At 39.0% G+C, this 17,830-nt stretch overlaps 1 protein-coding gene across 5 annotated transcripts in view; it reads left to right on the forward strand.

The window, feature by feature from the left end:
- The window catches only part of LOC126779278 (uncharacterized), an 80,936-nt gene that overhangs the window by 52,230 nt on the left and 10,876 nt on the right, over positions 1–17,830 (forward strand). For 3 of the 5 annotated variants that reach the window (XM_050503245.1, XM_050503248.1, XM_050503247.1), the window contains exons 3-16: positions 1,062–2,573; positions 2,855–3,052; positions 3,417–3,581; positions 4,881–5,013; positions 5,345–5,418; positions 6,165–6,280; positions 6,708–6,782; positions 7,656–7,772; positions 8,015–8,162; positions 8,612–8,690; positions 9,009–9,137; positions 10,863–10,988; positions 14,321–14,426; positions 14,738–14,806. In XM_050503245.1, the coding sequence (XP_050359202.1) occupies positions 1,062–2,573; positions 2,855–3,052; positions 3,417–3,581; positions 4,881–5,013; positions 5,345–5,418; positions 6,165–6,280; positions 6,708–6,782; positions 7,656–7,772; positions 8,015–8,162; positions 8,612–8,690; positions 9,009–9,137; positions 10,863–10,988; positions 14,321–14,426; positions 14,738–14,806 (3,047 nt within the window). Of the gene's footprint in view, positions 1–1,061; positions 2,574–2,854; positions 3,053–3,416; positions 3,582–4,880; positions 5,014–5,344; positions 5,419–6,164; positions 6,281–6,707; positions 6,783–7,655; positions 7,773–8,014; positions 8,163–8,611; positions 8,691–9,008; positions 9,138–10,862; positions 10,989–11,318; positions 11,475–14,320; positions 14,427–14,737; positions 14,807–17,830 lie in introns of those variants that run through there. The other 2 variants (XM_050503249.1, XM_050503250.1) reach the window with 2 other exon arrangements.

A 17,830-nucleotide genomic window follows, 5' to 3' on the forward strand; every position in this document is an offset into this window, starting at 1 on the left:
AGCCCAGCAGTGGGACATTAACAGGCTGTTACTGTATAATTCAAACCTAACTTTCTCGAAGTAAAGTGCAGTAGTGAAAAATAAAGTGTTGTGCAGTTTGTGTGACTCAGCTAATAAGAGAAGGCCGTAACAATATGTCACTTTTCTGAATTGGGACTAGCTAACAGCATTTGGTATAAATACAAGCGTCTGCACAAACACAGGTGCACAGCACCTTACTAGTAACCTTACTAAGGATATATTGATCTTGATAAGCGAATAACATTTTATTGCTCTGACCCGGGGCTTGAATCCAGGACCTTGGGATCACAGCCTTATAAACTAGCTACTAATCAATTAACCAGCTACTTGCAGATTCATAGATAATGTAATTAGTATGCCATTATAATATATCTGTCATAGTGAAAGTAGACAGCTATAAGGACCGTTGTCTATTGTTCGTGCGCGTGCGCACTTATGTCACCGTTGTTATGACATTGTCGCGTATTGTGTGGCAATATTATTATAGCGCCATATGTAACTGTGCAACGGTGTTAAACAATTAATTTTTTTATATAACAACTGTGGAAAGGTGCACTTATAAGCTTTCACGGAAAAAAAAACAGATTTTTATATATAACATAAATAGGCGGGTAAAAGAGCCTCCCGATATACTTCTATATACTTCTTACATTAGACATGTAAGAAGTATTAATCATTCCTTGCAATGCCAATGCACCAATCTTGGGAACTACGATGTTATGTCCCTTGTGCATGTAGTTACACTGGTCTAGGAGTGTATTAATGCCATGTGAAATATACTGATATTGTATAGAAGAATAACCAATTATCTAATCTACTCTTTAAAAGGAGGCCTTTGCTCGGTTTAGACATTTACGAAATGTTATTATATGTTAAAATTATGTTTTCGCTTGCCTGGGTTGAACCAGTAACTGTCGGTTAAGATATACTGCGCCATATCGCTCATGATTTGCTTGATTCTATTATATTATTATACAAAAGATTCTTTACCATTCATAAACAAACAAATAAATATAATAATCAATAATTTTCTTTTCCAGGTTACGAACAGTCGTACACGATATCGCAGCTATCACCGAAGTCAGTCGTCGATGATCGGTTCAACGCTGACGTATTATTGAAAACAAGAGACGCACAATTAGTTTTTAATTTAGAACCTAGTGCCAAATATGATGACATCGAACTTAAACCAGAAGACGTAATCTCAGATGAGGAAACAGAAACCCAGGTGATCGTAGAACGATCAGTCGAACCAAGCAGAGGATCAAGATCTATTAATATAGACGAAATACCATCGTCGAACAACAATGAGATAGACAATGGGATAGAAGTACACAATAAGAGAAAATACTACGACATAGATCCAACTAAAACTATTGATTATTACACGAGCGATGAAGCTATGTTAATGTCATCCGGTTTTGGTGACAAATTAGACTTTAAGTTTCCGGGGGAAGGGAAGAGGGCTCCGAAGGGGCGTGCACTAGCACCTACGGGGCCCAAAATCAGGTCTACTGCAGTGCAGCCACCAACATTCGCGACCACCAGCCTTAAGGATCAGGGACGTCAGAATTCAGAAATACATAATATTATAACTGGTATTGTCCAAATGTTGAATGGTAAAGTCAATGTTCAAGCCAACACGCAGCTATTGAATGGCAGACCCCGACCTATGACATCCAGGATAAATAATCGCGGCCCACCAAGGATAACCGAGTCCTACTCTGCACCAGATTTCGATAAACCTATAACACCACCACCATTGTTCCATCCCACGAAAATACCACCACCTTATCCCTTCGATATACCTCATGGTGTCAATTTACCTGAGCAAATTGTTCCACCGATGAATAATAGACCAGGGTTCCATCGACCTATTCCGCCATGGCAGAGACCGAGACCGAGACCACCGACGCGAAGACCGAATCCAGGTCTTCCAGTATACAAACCTACTCTCATTCCACCTCCAGACATTCCAGATTTAGATTATAAGCAAGATGAAAACGTCTCACATTCTGAAAACAAGTTACAACACGACGATGTCATACCCTTAGTAACCTCTGAATCAACAACCGAAATAAAAAACACAACAGAAGACGATAAAGAAATACAGCTAACAACAGCTGAAACAACTACAAGTGTCTCAACGACCGAAACGACAACGGAATCAACAACGACATCAACGACGACAACTACAACAACAACAACAACAACAACAGAGAAACCAATAGAACTTACAACACAAAAGACAACAACGGAGAAAGCGAAACCATTGAAATCTGAAAAGAAAAAGGAGCAATTGAGCTCAGACAAAAATAAAGATAAATATAAAGTAAGCGAAGAGAAAACGACAGATCGACCAGTTAAAAACAACATTGATGTTGGACCAGTGATAGAGTCGTCTATAACTGAAATACCACCGTCGGCAACGGTCTCCGTCGCGACACCCACATCTACAGTGGGTCTGATGAGTCACGCACCAATAGCCACTGAAACTAAAAAAGCAAATGTTGAAATGACGACATCTTCGATAAATACAGCTCCTTTGCAGAGTGAGTATTATTTAGAACATTAAGTGTTATGGTTTTAAGTTGTTTTTCTATCGCCAAACAGCTGTGTTTCGGTTGGAAGGGATGAGCTATCATCAGATACAAGAGACACAACGTCTTAGTTGGTGGTGGATGGTAAATGGTCACCACCGCCCAACAACCTGCATGAAATATTAATCACTCCTTACATCGCGAGTGCATTACCAACTTTGGGAACTATGATGATATATCCCATGTGCCTTTAGTTGCACTGGTTCACTGACCGTTCAAATTATTCTTTTCAGCATCTGAAATTCCTTACCTGCCTTATCGCCCTCGGCCCGGGATAGTCCTAGATGACACCGACTTCAAACCGCATGGTACAAGATACCGTCCAGATGCACCGGTTATAACCGCTGCTGAAACCGCATTACCAGGATACGGAGAGATATTTGACGTGACCGTATCCGCTATCCAGGGTCCAGGGGAGAAACCAGCCTCTGGTAAGTTGATACTTGATTATTTATATATGATAATGACGTTGTCCTCCTGACTGGTTTCGGCCATGGCGACCATTTTCAAAGGAGACTAGCCAACTGCGCAGGAAATATTATAATAAGACGCAAGATTTACATGCAAGGGAGTGTAACATTGGAACACTCCCTTGCGTATCCAGCTTAACCAGAAGTGATAGCGCCAGCATCCGGGATACAATGCCCCATGTCATTTACAAATAATCACCCAGTTTTCATTTTTATGAGAGTCTAGATATCCTACTTGTGACGGCTGAATGTGATACTTAACCAAAGTTCAGGGTTTATTGTTAATAATACAAACATATATTTTTTAACGCATTTAATTTAACAGTTAATGTGGAACATATAAACATTCACCGTGACGACATCATCGTGTCGGCGTCTGGCGAACAAGGGTTCGTCTCCATCGATGGGAAGAGGACTTATCTCAACTTGTTTGATACCTCCACTCCCACTATTGCCCCTACGAGAGTGCAGAGCACACCCTACCATACTGGTGAGTCACATTTTTCAGTGTTTAAAAATAGCAGTTACCGTGGTGAGCTTCCTTGAATAATGTACTTGTTTCTAACTATTAATGCATTAAAATATTATGTTAAAAGACTATTAAGACTGCGGCCACTATGGCATATAACATAATATGATATAAAAACTAGAAGATTAATAAATATGGTCAAAACAATATTATGTGCGTGGGATGTGTCGCGTTAAAAGCGCATGCGCATTGTACGTAATTTATATATTTATTTATACCATAGACATATATATGACGTTTGCATACCATCTCATGGTTGTTTTGGCGAATTTTTAACCATTGTAAAATCAAAAATGAACCTACAACTTTGCAAATAAATAATTTGAATTTGAACTAACGACTACGGAAAAATCAAACCCTGAAATGTTCGATATAATAATAATAATAATATCCCGGGACATTTTTCACACACGGCCATCTGATGTCAAATTAAGCTTGTACAGAGCTTGTACTATGAAAACCAGACACCTGATATACTACATATACTATTTTTCTATTGTAAATACATACTTATATAGATAATTACACCCAGACCCAGGACAAACAGACATGTTCATGCACACAAATATCTGTCCTGGGTGGGAATCGAAGCCACAACCTTCGGCGTGAAAGGCGAGCATCCACCAACCACGCCAACCGGCTATATAGGAAATGATTCTTGTCTGTATCAGTTTTTTATTTAAAAAAAAAAAACAGTAGTAGATTGAAGTGAAAACTTGAAACTGTTTAATATCTTTATCCAATTTCCACATCTATTGGCACTCCAAGTAATAATTCTATCCCTTTTTATTATATAGCTTTTTATTCATAAAAATACACAGTATGTCACTAACTCGATACAAAACATTAACAGATTAATTTAAATAAATAACAGTTAAAATACACTTATAATATTTGTGTATACTGTTAGTATTTACATAAATTTCAATCATTATTACATTCATTTAACTTCCAAAATACTTAAATTATTGATACTTTCAACGATTTCCTTAACATTAGAATGTCGGTGTCGCGAAAAAAGTTTTCACTTCAAAAACACTTATTTATCCACACGGAACTTAGTGCTATATAAGTAGTTTCTGCCCGAGGCTTCGCTCGCCGTGAGAGGGGGAGGGGGTTACGTACCCCATGTCCTTTTCTCTACCCTTGACAACGTGTAGTTAAGACAGCGTAACAAACAAACTCACTTTCGCATTAATAGTAAAATGAACGATGTTGCCGTTTCACTTTTATTTAATTTAATCGTGTATATCGTTTAAGGTCCCCCACCGTCTTTGGGCCCCGCAATGGGTACAGGGGTGGCGATACCGGCCGACGACGTGCCGCTACCACCCAGACGACCGCACATTCCACACAGACAGCCGCCCTACCGCCGTCCGCAACCTACTGTTAGGTAAGGTAGAATTTTTTTTAAAGTACAAGGAAAGATAGAATATTAATAATACATTAATAGAAAAACTTTTATAGAATAATTTCTTAACTTAATTGCTAAATGCCCCTAGAAATATAAATAAATTTTCATACAAACACTCATCACCTTAATCAATAAACTCTTTTCTTATTAACGCACCATGTAAAAGAAACGCGTTTTCATGGTGACCCAGTAACCCAGCTGTGTGTTGGATATGACAGTCAGTCAGACATGTATTCTTTTATATATATATATCAATACAGTGTGGGCTTTATATTGTAACAGTGGCTTGAATATTAATTATTGCTTCCAGAATCGATACGTGCATAGTTGGTGATGATTCGACTTGTGATCAAGCTCAGAACGAGATGTGCAGAACAGAAGCAGGTATAAATATCATTATAACTATATATTATAAAACAAAAGCTCCCGCCGCGTCTGCCTGTCTGTGCGAGCGCGATAAACTAAAAACCTACCGAACGGATTTTGATACGGTTGTCAGCAATGGACGCAATGATTCATGAGGAAGGTTTAGGTGTATAAATGTCATTAATATTTTGTGAAAATTAGCTTAAAGATGAGTATAAGTGTTGAAGGTGTCGGAAAAAATCATGCCGATTGGGAGCTTTACGTGTGCCGCGTAAACCATTAGAGTTATATGTATTACTGGTGGTAGGGCTTTGTGCAAGCTCGTCTGGGTAGGTACCACCCACTCATCAGATATTCTACCGCAAAACAGCAGTACTTGGTATTGTTGTGTTCCGGTTTGAGGGGTGAGTGAGCCAGTGTAATTACAGGCACAAGGGACATAACATCTTAGTTCCCAAGGTTGGTGGCGCATTGGCGGTGTAAACGATGATTAATATTTCTTACAATGCCAATGTTTATGGGCGTTGGTGACCACGTACCATCAGGTGGCCCATGTGCTCGTCCGCGTTCCTATTCTATAAAAAAAGATTAGTTTATTGTTATAGTTTATTAAATGTTGTTATTTGTTAAGTTGAATTTAACTAATCTTTATTTAACCCTAAAAAAATGTTTATTTATTTTTCTGCTGACCGTTCCCTACTACAAACGTAAACACTCCAAGTAGAAATGACTGTTCTCAACATTATTCTGCGTCCCTGTTTCAGGTATATCGAGTTGTCAATGCAGACCGGGATACGCGAGGAGGACGCACCGGGATCCTTGCAGACGAGTCGTATCCCTCGTTCTCAACTTGAGGGTAGACAGGATATATGATAGAAAGGTGAGTTCGTACAAGCACTCTTTACAGTATAATTATTTAGTATAAATATTACTTGAATTTACTTGATCACCATTAACAATTATTGTTCCTCATTATATACCCAGCAGCGAATATCTTGAAAGCGCGATTTAGGAATGTGACATATTCAAACAGCGCCATCTATCGCTAGCGAGTTGTAACATATGCCGTTATACAGCGTACTTGATACACTTTGATCTTTGCCAAAAGGCCGAGAAGCGATTTCATTTCAGCCACTGGGTCAAAGGGCCAGGGTCATTGTGACACGACGGATGAACCGTCGGGGAGGAGCAGCCCGGGTAGGGGGGGCAACCCCGAGGCCCGTACCCAGACTGGCCTAGGCCAGTCAGGAGGACCATTGATCGGGTACTTGATACAAAAATATATTGATTGTATATATTTATTTCAGATGGCGTGGGACGCTAAGTTAGCTGATAAAGAGTCGGAACCTTATCAGCAATTAAGTTACGAAGCTGTGAGAGCGGTAAGATGCTTAGATGATTTACAATCCTAGTCTATATATTTATCTTGACGGTATTTGCAACTAGAACGATACTACTATTCGAAGATGAAATACTAATGTAGTAAGTAGTACGTAGTATGTAGTAGAATAGTTTCCAGGCCCCCCCCCCTGGAAGGAGAGGGGAGGTTTTAGGTACAGTATATCCTTTTCGGTACTGCCAACGTGTAAGGAAAATTTCATGATGATCGGTTAAGTACTAATAGTGAAGACAAACAACCCTTTAGTTGAAGTGACATTATTTGTCAAGAACTAAATAATCTATGGTATATGCATGGTAACTGTCTTGACAAATGCGGCCTTGAGAAATATGAAGTCCCTTTTGCCTGTAGTTACACTGGCTCACTCATCCGTGTAACCGGATCTCAATACTGTAGTATTGGTGCTAGCGGTGGAATTTATGATGTTATGATGGCATTAATTCAGACTGGCACAAAGTTCCACCAAGTGATTGTATTTCCACAAAAAGTAGTATGTGTGCGATAATTTCAATTTTACTGGTGGTAGGGCTTTGTGCAAGCTCGTCTGGATAGGTACCACCCACTCATTAGATATTCTACCGATAACAGCAATACTTGGTATTGTTGTGTTCCGGTTTGAAGGGTGAGTGAGCCAGTATAATTAAAGGCTAAAGGGACATAACATCTTAGTTCCCAAGGTTGGTGGCGCATTGGTGATAAAAGCGATGGTTAACATTTCTTACAATACCAACGTCTATGGGTGTTGGTGACCGCTTACCATCAGGTGGCCCATATGGGCCACGAGGCGGACGAGCATATGCTCGTACGCCTTCCTATTCTATAAAAAAAAAAAACATAAATTTCTTTGTTGTCACAGATCGACTCGGCGTTCTCAATGACACCGTTTTCAGACGACTTCGTCAGCGGTTCGGTGAATTCGGTGTATAAAGGGGACGAGGACAACCGCGGGATCTTCGTTAATTATACGGTTCTGGTGAGTTGATAAGAACTGAGATGGCAGTGGTTAGAGACTGAAGAACGCGTGATCGAATCCGGTAAAGGAAAATGTCGAATGGATGGAATGGATGAAAATCTTCCCCATGTGTTACTGTGTGTATGTTTTCTAATCCGCATTGGACCAGCGTGGTGGAATAAGCTCCTAACCTTCTTCTCAAACGGTTAGGAGGTCTCAGCTTAAAAGTGGGTACTTTTACTAAGTTAAATTTGCTTTCGCAGATGCAAGAGACGGTGGAGACTCTCCGACCGGCGGTGGCGACGGACATCCAGAAACACTTGCTGGGCGTTGTGCGGCGCCGCTCCAACAACATCGGAGCCTCCGCGCTGTGGGTCGACTCGCCCGCCGCCTGCGTGCTGCCGCTGCACGGTCAGACTCACCGCACGGTCACCACCACACCAAAATACTACCACCAACACACTACCACCATATAACCAACATCACACCGCCCACTTCCTTAGCACACTTGCACATCACACCACTCTGCACATGACCATGACATACTCAAAACACCACCCTCCATCACACCACCACCATATCATAGCATAACACAACACCACCACCAGCATCACGCTACCAACAAACGATGCTGGCCATACTAGTTGAACCAAGCTTTTTATACAAGTATAAGTGCACTCTATTTCCCTAGTACACAATCTCGCACTCCGATTAGACGGCAGTTCGACATGCCTGTATAAATGTCATGTGTAAGATCAACATAAGCGTTACGTGCTGTTCGAGGCGCCGGAGTGTAAACACTGCCAACTATCAAAATGAATTCTTGTTTGTAGCGTTACAATGTTGTATTTATTTTTCAGATTTGGATGAATGTTCATCTTCTGACCTGAACGACTGTCACGAGCTGGCCGTCTGCACGAACACGTGGGGGGCGTTTACGTGAGTCAATTTATTTCTTCTAACTTTTAAAGTGCCTATTTATTCCGGATAGTTGGCCGTTCTTGTTTTGAAAGCCAATCTATCTGATTTTCAGTGTTCTGTTGTCCTAAGTGTTAATTCATTTGGTAAATGAATTAAGGATAGATACGACATAAAGCTATCTACTTTTTATTATTATTTGGGTATTTTATAAACTGTTGCAAAATATTTTCAATTTATTTGGCTAAATTAATTTGGATTATTAACCACAAACTTCATGATAGCTCTAATTATACTCCTGGAATGTAGAACATAATGTATCACATCCGCCGTCCACAGCTGCGCGTGCCCCGACACCACGCTGGACGCGGGCGGCGCGCGAGCGGGCCGCGCGTGTCGCGCGTGCGGCGCGCAGCACTGCAGCGAGCGCGGACAGTGCCGGTACGCGCACGGACAGCCCTACTGCACGTGAGTACCCCCCCCCCAGCGCGCAGCACTGCAGCGAGCGCGGACAGTGCCGGTACGCGCACGGACAGCCCTACTGCACGTGAGTACCCCCCCCCCAGCGCGCAGCACTGCAGCGAGCGCGGACAGTGCCGGTACGCGCACGGACAGCCCTACTGCACGTGAGTACCCCCCCCCAGCGCGCAGCACTGCAGCGAGCGCGGACAGTGCCGGTACGCGCACGGACAGCCCTACTGCACGTGAGTACCCCCCCCCCCCCCCAGCGCGCAGCACTGCAGCGAGCGCGGACAGTGCCGGTATGCGCACGGACAGCCCTACTGCACGTGAGTACCCCCCCCCCCCCCCCCAGCGCGCAGCACTGCAGCGAGCGCGGACAGTGCCGGTACGCGCACGGACAGCCGTACTGCACGTGAGTACCCCCCCCCCCCCCAGCGCGCAGCACTGCAGCGAGCGTAGACAGTGCCGGTACGCGCACGGACAGCCCTACTGCACGTGAGTACCCCCCGCAGCAGCTGGATCCGGAACAAGAGCAACAGTGAGCGTTACATAGTCGAACAATTAAATCAATAAAATTAGAGGACATGGCCAATTTCTATTTCGGCGTTTGCATAATTATCGAATTTAGTGTACACCAAAAACTTTTGGTGGTTTTTATTCGTGAATATTGGTACATTAAATTGTTATAAATAAAAAACTCAATGAACTTGGCATTACAACAGACTAGACGTAAGCAGTTTCATAAATTCATTGAACCTTTATTCAGATCACTTGCAATAACTTTATAGATAATGATTTTGCTATTAAAGAAACATAAGGCGCTTTAAAATAGCGAATAGTATTTATACGTCCGTAGAGATAGACGGGAATAAAAATTATTAAAAACTAATCGCAAAAACCAAAAATAAAAACACAGTACGCAACGAAGAATTTGCCATGACATTAAATTGACATTTGACATAGACAGAATCGAACAAGTAAACGTTCCGTTTTAAGTATTATGTTTTTGTATAATAATAATATCGTGGGACTTTATTCACACACGGCCATCTGATCCCAAACTAAGCAGAGCTTTTACTATGGAAACCAGACAACTGATATACTACATATACTACTTTCTTTTATAAATACATACTTATATGGATAATTACACCCAGACTCAGACAAGCAGACATGTTCATGTACACAAATATCTGTCCTGGGTCTAATCTAACCCATAACCTTCGGCGTGAAAGGCAAGTATTTTCCAACCACGCCAACCGGCCCGTCCGGTAAATATAAAAAATAAACTATCTTACGCATTATGAAAACACACAATAATACATATATGAAAGGATAATTTTATTAAATGCAACAAACACCAATGAAGACATTTTCGTATGAATAAATGTTCATAATAAGAGCATTTGTCGTCCATATGACATTTATCTCTGCGCTCAATAATAGTGGAAGTTGACGGCATTTTGAATTCACCTTGCATTACATAATATTTTGAAATTAAAACTGTTAAGTTCAGAGAGGTTAAAAAGTACGTAATTCATTTTTTTTTATTGATGATTTATCAAAAAATGTTAGACATGAGATTTAAATTTATTAATAGGTAGTTAAATAACGGTAGTTAAATAATAAAATGGATTTTTATTATAAAAAACGAGTACACTATCCCATTAAATATTTATTTACTTTTCAAAGGTTCTTATCAAAATTAAAACTTATTATGTCCATCCGCAGCTGTTCGTCCGGCTACTACGGGTCTACGTGCGAGATGGATGGGGAGGTGATCGGTGTGGCGGTTGGGGCTTCCCTGTTGGCGGTGCTGGTCATTGCGCTCACGTTAGCAGCTTTGATGTCCTGGAGGTGAGGCATAGTTTTATTTCTAAGCTCATATATAAAACACATTCGTCCTTATAAACAATTTAGAACAATACAAATTCTAAAATGTGTTGTTATTCAAAATCGATCAAATCAAAATAGTATGCTTTTCTCAAGATCACGTGCTAAAAATCATCTCGAATTTATAAAACTAATTTGGATTTATATCATTGGTCAACGTCTGCCGATGACGCAATAATCTACCAATGAGCGTTTCCATTAAAGCTAAATTAGGAAATATGGCTTTGACGAACGTTTGAAAGACTAGAGGACATATACGTATTCTATATTCTAAGTTCCTAGACGAAATCTTAGTGGTCGTCTCGCTCTAGCGCATTCCCTCTCTGTCGCGCAAGGAGGGCGCGCGGGCGGGAGGCGCGCGGGCGCTGTCAGTGCGTCGAGATGTGTGACGTCAGCAGGAACGCCTCCCAGCGGTTATTAGGAGAGGAAATATAGATATTTTCAGAGCTATTCCTGTTTTATTTGCACTTCGGAGAGCGGCCATCACTGCATGCTGCTTCTTGTGTCTCGATGTTAAACGTTGTTTGTGTTATCTGTTTCAAAATATGACGTGTATATCAAGTCTGCTATTTGAGATATTATATAGATGTTGCACAGATTATAAATGGAAGATTTTTTTGTCTTTGTTTGTAAGTGCTTCTATATTTAAATTATTGCGTCAGTTGAAACGACATATCTGTGCCATAATCGTTGCAATTAGTGATCGTTGTGTTGATGTCGTAAAGTGTCTTTGTGTTGCTTTTATTATCATTCACTTCCATTATTATGTTCACTTTTTTGGAAATAAATAACTTATATTTTTTTATTTATTCCAAGGCTGTCATTCGCTTATCGTAATTCCATACATTTGCTGTCGCTAGTCATTTTCATTCATTCATATTTGTCAAATCTTCAGTCTCCCTCTTGTTTGTTTCATCTCACACAGTCATCTTGCCTCTGTCTTATGTGATCGTAAAATATCATTTTGTGTACCCATATCATGTCTTTACCCCGTATTTTAAGGGCAATTATTTCCAGTTACATAATTAAATTAGTAAGTAAATTTTACTTGAATTAATTTGTTAAAATGTATATACAAAATGTTTGCGCCCGATCATTTTCTGAGGTTGTTAATGAACATGATTGAATTTGCAATTATTATTATTATTATGCAATAAATTTCTATAATATATTATCCATATCCAATATGAATATCTGGCCTGCGCGGTTTATAAAAGTGAAATATTTAATTTCGACGAGCCGGTTGGCGTGGTTTGCAGAACACTTGCCTTTCACGCCGAAGGTTGTGGGTTCGATTCCCACCCAGGACAGACATTTGTGTGCATGAACATGTCTGTTTGTCCTGAGTCTGGGTGTAATTATCTTTATATATATATGTATTTACAAAAGAAAAGTAGTATATGTAGTATATCAGTTGTCTGGTTTCCATAGTACGAGCTCTGTACAAGCTAAATTTGGGATCAGATGCGTGTGAATAATGTCCCAGGATATTATTATTATATAATAATATCGTGGGACACTTTTCACACACGGCCAACTACAAGTGTGGGTAAAAATTATGTTTATGGGTCACCTAGCATTGTAAAAGTCACAGGTTCGATCCTGACCCTATGAGCTATTGTCGTCCTCACACCTGACAAGTTTTACGCCAAATTAGTGGGCTTAGTTGGGTTGTAGGAGTATTTAAAGAGGTTATGAGGATATGAATGATTCACTAAAAAAACGTGCCTTACATTTTGTTCACTTGTTCTATCAACTAAACCATCATACTTCGTTCTGTGTATGTGTGTCGGGGTAATGTGATCGATACTATATAAAAAACGAAACCAAACGCTTAAGTTACGATCATGTCCAAGTATCACCAGCGAAAACGGAATCTTCAATGCTTAACTGCTGCTCCCATCTGCTGGGACCAACAAGGAGTAATAAAAATACTACTTAAAAAAAAGAAAAAAAAAAGATGGAGAGGTTATAAAAAAATAGAAAAGAATTATAATAAATGATTTCCAAGTAAAAAAAAAGTTAACGAAAAAAATATATATTAAAAAAGGATTATAATAAAAACAAAAAGAATGCAAAAAAATATATAAAAAAAATTCAAACAGCTATAGTAGTTAGCAATGAAAAAAAAAACAATTTCTACAGCCGTGACTCGTACTATTCAGCTTGCCGAGTTCAGACACCAGAACCCAGCTCTGGTTTTAAATGGTATGCTTCATAGCTATGATGGGTTGTGACGAAGCGACGTCTATAACTATCACTTGAAAAAAATTAATCTACGAGTTATAGCGAAATACGACACTATATAGGCTGCCCCAAAAGTCAAGGTTGACCTGATACAGGCCGATAGGAAACAGGCGTTGACAAAAATACGAAAAACGTGTCGCTTAGGTAAGTTGCAAAAGTTATTTTTTGACAGATACCACACCCAAAAGACGCGGCCTTAAGTACTGTGATCGCAGACCAAACTTAGCGGTATTTTTTTTTTTATAAAGTTACACTTTAGGGGCTAACTGAGACTTCGAGCGTCAGACGAGTAACTGTAAGGTTTTGAGCGTCAGACGACGTCAGTGTAAGATTTATTATTTACACATCAATTCATACCTTTTCACTCACAACATTTTTTTTATTCTATCTACGCTGTAAGTTTCCGCGTTGTATCGTATGTTTTTATTTAATTTAGTCGTGATCACTTAATCGTGACCACAGGATACAACGGTCGAAACATCAACTAAATTACAGCTTTCTAATATACTTTATTGAATAAGTTTTTACTTAATAGTCTCCGGCCGCGGCTTAGCTCTCGTGTATGTGAAGGGCAGGCGTTAGATACCTTCTATGTAAAGTCTGGCTATAACCTATCTACTCCAAATTTCATCCGAATTCGTTCAATAATTTTGCATCAAAAAGTAAAAAAAAACATCGTTTTATAATATTGTTAAATAAAAAAAAAATCCATTTACTTATATACTTGTATTTTGATTAAATGTAAAATGTATAAATACTTGCTTACCAAATCCCAAATTCAGTGTCTGGGTAGGTAGCACCAAAGCCTCACATTACATATTCTACCGCCAGCAGCATACATATGTGTGCATCTCCGTTTGTTTGAATACCACTTCATTATTCTGCAATGTCTTCAATGTCATCAATCACTTAGATGGGTGAGCCAGTGTAATAACTGGCGGTAATATGACATCTAATACTCACGACTAATAGCTCGTATGTATGTCTTTGTGATATTAATTACTTCAAAACAAAGTTTTATATTTTTTAATTTGTAATTTATCCGCCAGCCGCAAGTGGTCACGTGACCAAATGGCCGGCATGGGGTCTCCAGTGTTCAACTACATGGCAGCAAATACGGTGAAGACTCCGCCGGTGGGTCAACCACCATACCAGGTGAGATATATGTAGTTTTTTTTTAATTAATTACAATATAGGTATGGAAGGCAGATGGCCCACCTGATGGTAAGTGGTCACCGCCCATAGACATTGGCGCTGTAATAAATTGATATTCCTTACATCGCCGATGCGCCACCAACCTTGGGAACTAAGGTGTTATGACCCTAATTTATTACTGTTTGGTGGTACAATACCATATGAGTGGTACCTAACCAAGCTAGTTACCATTATTCAAGTGATCTTTTACAAGGACATTTGAAATGCCTCGCAAGGTGCAAGTTTTATCATTAATCGATTGTTTATTTCAGGTAACTTTGGAAGAAAGAATGCGATGGGCGCAAATAGCTGAGGCCATGACACAAGCGAGCCATTATGCGGTAAGAAAATTTATTGTTTCTAATATTCATTTAAATATATTATATATTTAGATGTCGATTGCTGGTTCTCATGTGTACTTATAAAAGTTGTTTAGCGGGTGATTAAAACAAAGCTGTCTTCTTCTTTCAAATGTCAAATCAATAATGTCAGAAAGAGATAAATTAGTGTTTAACTAAACAGCCGCTATCTGCTGGATGACCACCTCCATTCCTCTCAAGGATAAAGTTTGAGCGCAGATCCATTGTTGATTTGTGGTAACACATGCCATCAGGTTGGTTTTCATTATCATATTGAGCACGTTAAAACACTGGTGTTTGCCCAGATTCGAATCCGCAATCTTCGGTAAAGAACCACGTGTTATAATTATTTATATATATATACGGGAAGAATATTTGAATTTAATTAGTTTCAACTGTAAGGGTATTAAAAGATCATATGAGTGTGATCGATCTCTATGCCATAATTCAGACATTATAGCCATACAAGAAACTTGGTTACTAGAGCCTGAGATACCTATTCTTGCCGACATTCATCAGAACTTTATGCATACTTGTTAATCAGCTATTCATATGTCTGCGGGAGTTTTACGAGGCAGGCCGCACGAAGGCGTGGCATTGCTCTGGCGCAAAAAAGTATTTAGTGCAGTGTCAATTGTGCAGTGTAACAGTGATCGTATAGCAGTAATAAAAGGCGTTATATCGAACCATGAGGTGTTAGTATTTAGTGTTTATTTGCCCACTGACTCATTATAAAACATTACAGAATTTAACGAATGCTTAAATGATATTTTAGCTTATAATTGAAACATGTGATATTGAATCTGTATATATCTTGGGAGATTTTAACGCACATCCGTCGGTTTGTTTGGTAAGGAAATGTTAAATTTCTGCACAGAACAGAAGTGGACGTGCGCCGATGTGGCCATGCTTGGTCGAGACGGCAATAACTACACTTTTATAAGCGATACGCACGGATGTAGGCGCTGGCTCGACCACAGCCTGGTTACTGAGGCGTTGATGACTGTAAACAACATTACGGTGCGTCAGGATGTATACTGGTCAGACCATTTTCCACTACAAATAAAATGTAGTTTACGTTTGTTATGTGCGAAGTCACAAGCCCAGAATAAAAATGCAAAAGTTAATAAAATATACTGGGGGGAAAGAAATGTATCGCAGTTAAATAAATACCATAATATATGTATGAGTGCTTTGAAAAATATAGATTTCCCGACTGAGTTGCCAAATTGCTGTGACAGAATGTGTGTGAATGTTAACCATAAAATAATCATTGATGTACTATATCAAAAAACTGTAGAAGTCCTTCAGACAGCTGCGATACAGTTATGAGTTTGGAGCGATCGGGAGAGGTAAGCATGTGGTGGGTTTGATTAAATACGTCAAATCTGCTCACAGGGAGGCCCGTGAAAAATATATTTTGTGGAGATCAATCGGTATGCTTGAGTTTGGCACAATCTATGATGACATGAAAATAAGTAAAAAGGTTTTACAAAATAAATTAAAATTCTTTCAAAATAACAAATTAAAAATTAGGTTGGAGCTCATAGCAGAACATCATAAAAAGGGAAATTTTGTAAAATTTTGGGAAGAAACAAATAAACTCAATCCACAACCGCGCCTCCCTACGAGGCTTCTTATTGATTGTCATAAATCTACCACCGGTTCGAAAATAAACACCTCAGACCTGAGAAGAACCGGCGAAAGAATCTCATCGGGTTTTATTTTATCTCATTTCTTTACAAGAAGTGCAATACATATACAACACGAGCCAAATTATATATACCATTTTTTAAATTTGAGATAACCTGGAGGTGATCGTTTCATTCCCAGGGTGTGCAATCATTTTAAAAGTCATCGGATGTGTAATATCCTTTAGCACACAAGCGTTCCTTAACGATTTTTTTAAATTTCACAATTGAATATTTTTATTTTATGTACGTCACAATTTCTAGGAAAATCTTTTATGTTTTTTCGTACATTCATAACATTATCAAATATACAGGGTTACAGGGTTATATGTCACGATCCTTTTAAAGGGTTATAGTTCAGGACAATAGCTATCAAATGACCCCCAAAATGCTTATGCAAAAGTGTATCGTTTTCGAGTTATTAATTTTTTAATATTTTTTTTATTTAAAGGATGTTTAAGATTCTAAAATTCAATAAAAAAAAATCAACGTATTTTCCCTATTTTTTTTTGTATTTCTTGCTAGGGTACATCCTAGTTAATAATAACCAGTTATAAAACAAAAACAATCTTCAAGCATTTTTAAATTACAGATCCAAAACTGTACAACTTTTCGATTTTTAATTTTGATTCTTTAAGTTACTCGCAATTTTTTTGTAAAAATCACTATGGCTCTTATCGTGCGGATCATTTTAAAAACATCTGCGTTTCCTTAGCTATCCATCGGTACATAAAAAGTACAGTAACAATCATAAACTCAGGAGAAAATTAGATAACAAAGAGACCAGGTAGGAAATTCTAAGAAATGCTATTGTTAAGAAATTAAATCTGGATCAAAGACAAAAGGACCTCAATGCAAAGTAGTTAAAGATTATTTTTAATAGGGGTAATAGGTAAAAAAGGAGAGATAAACCAGAGCTGTTTGTGGAATACTATTATCAATTCCTTTGAATTTACCGTCATTTTTTCTAATTTCCTTTTATCTCATTTCTTTTAGGAATAAGAGTAATAAAACCTTGTCGGGGTACATAATACTCACTGTACTTGCACTGCTCGTATAGTGTGGACGCGCTTTAGTGAATATTGATCTCTTAAATTTTTGAAAAAAACCGCTTCGTTTACTGGACTCTGTTTCTTACAACTTCGTGACTCGGCTAGCTAAAAGGAATTTGTGATTTGTGTTTATGATAACTTGGCGCGTAAAAAGGACTATTATGGCTGCAGAACAAAATTCTTCTCGTCGTCCGTACTCTAATGAGGAATACGCTGACATCTTATTTTGCTATGGATATTGTAACGGTGACGCCGCAGCTGCT

The sequence above is a fragment of the Nymphalis io genome, chromosome 28 (assembly GCF_905147045.1).
Source record: "Nymphalis io chromosome 28, ilAglIoxx1.1, whole genome shotgun sequence".
Taxonomy (NCBI): Eukaryota; Metazoa; Arthropoda; class Insecta; order Lepidoptera; family Nymphalidae; genus Nymphalis; species Nymphalis io.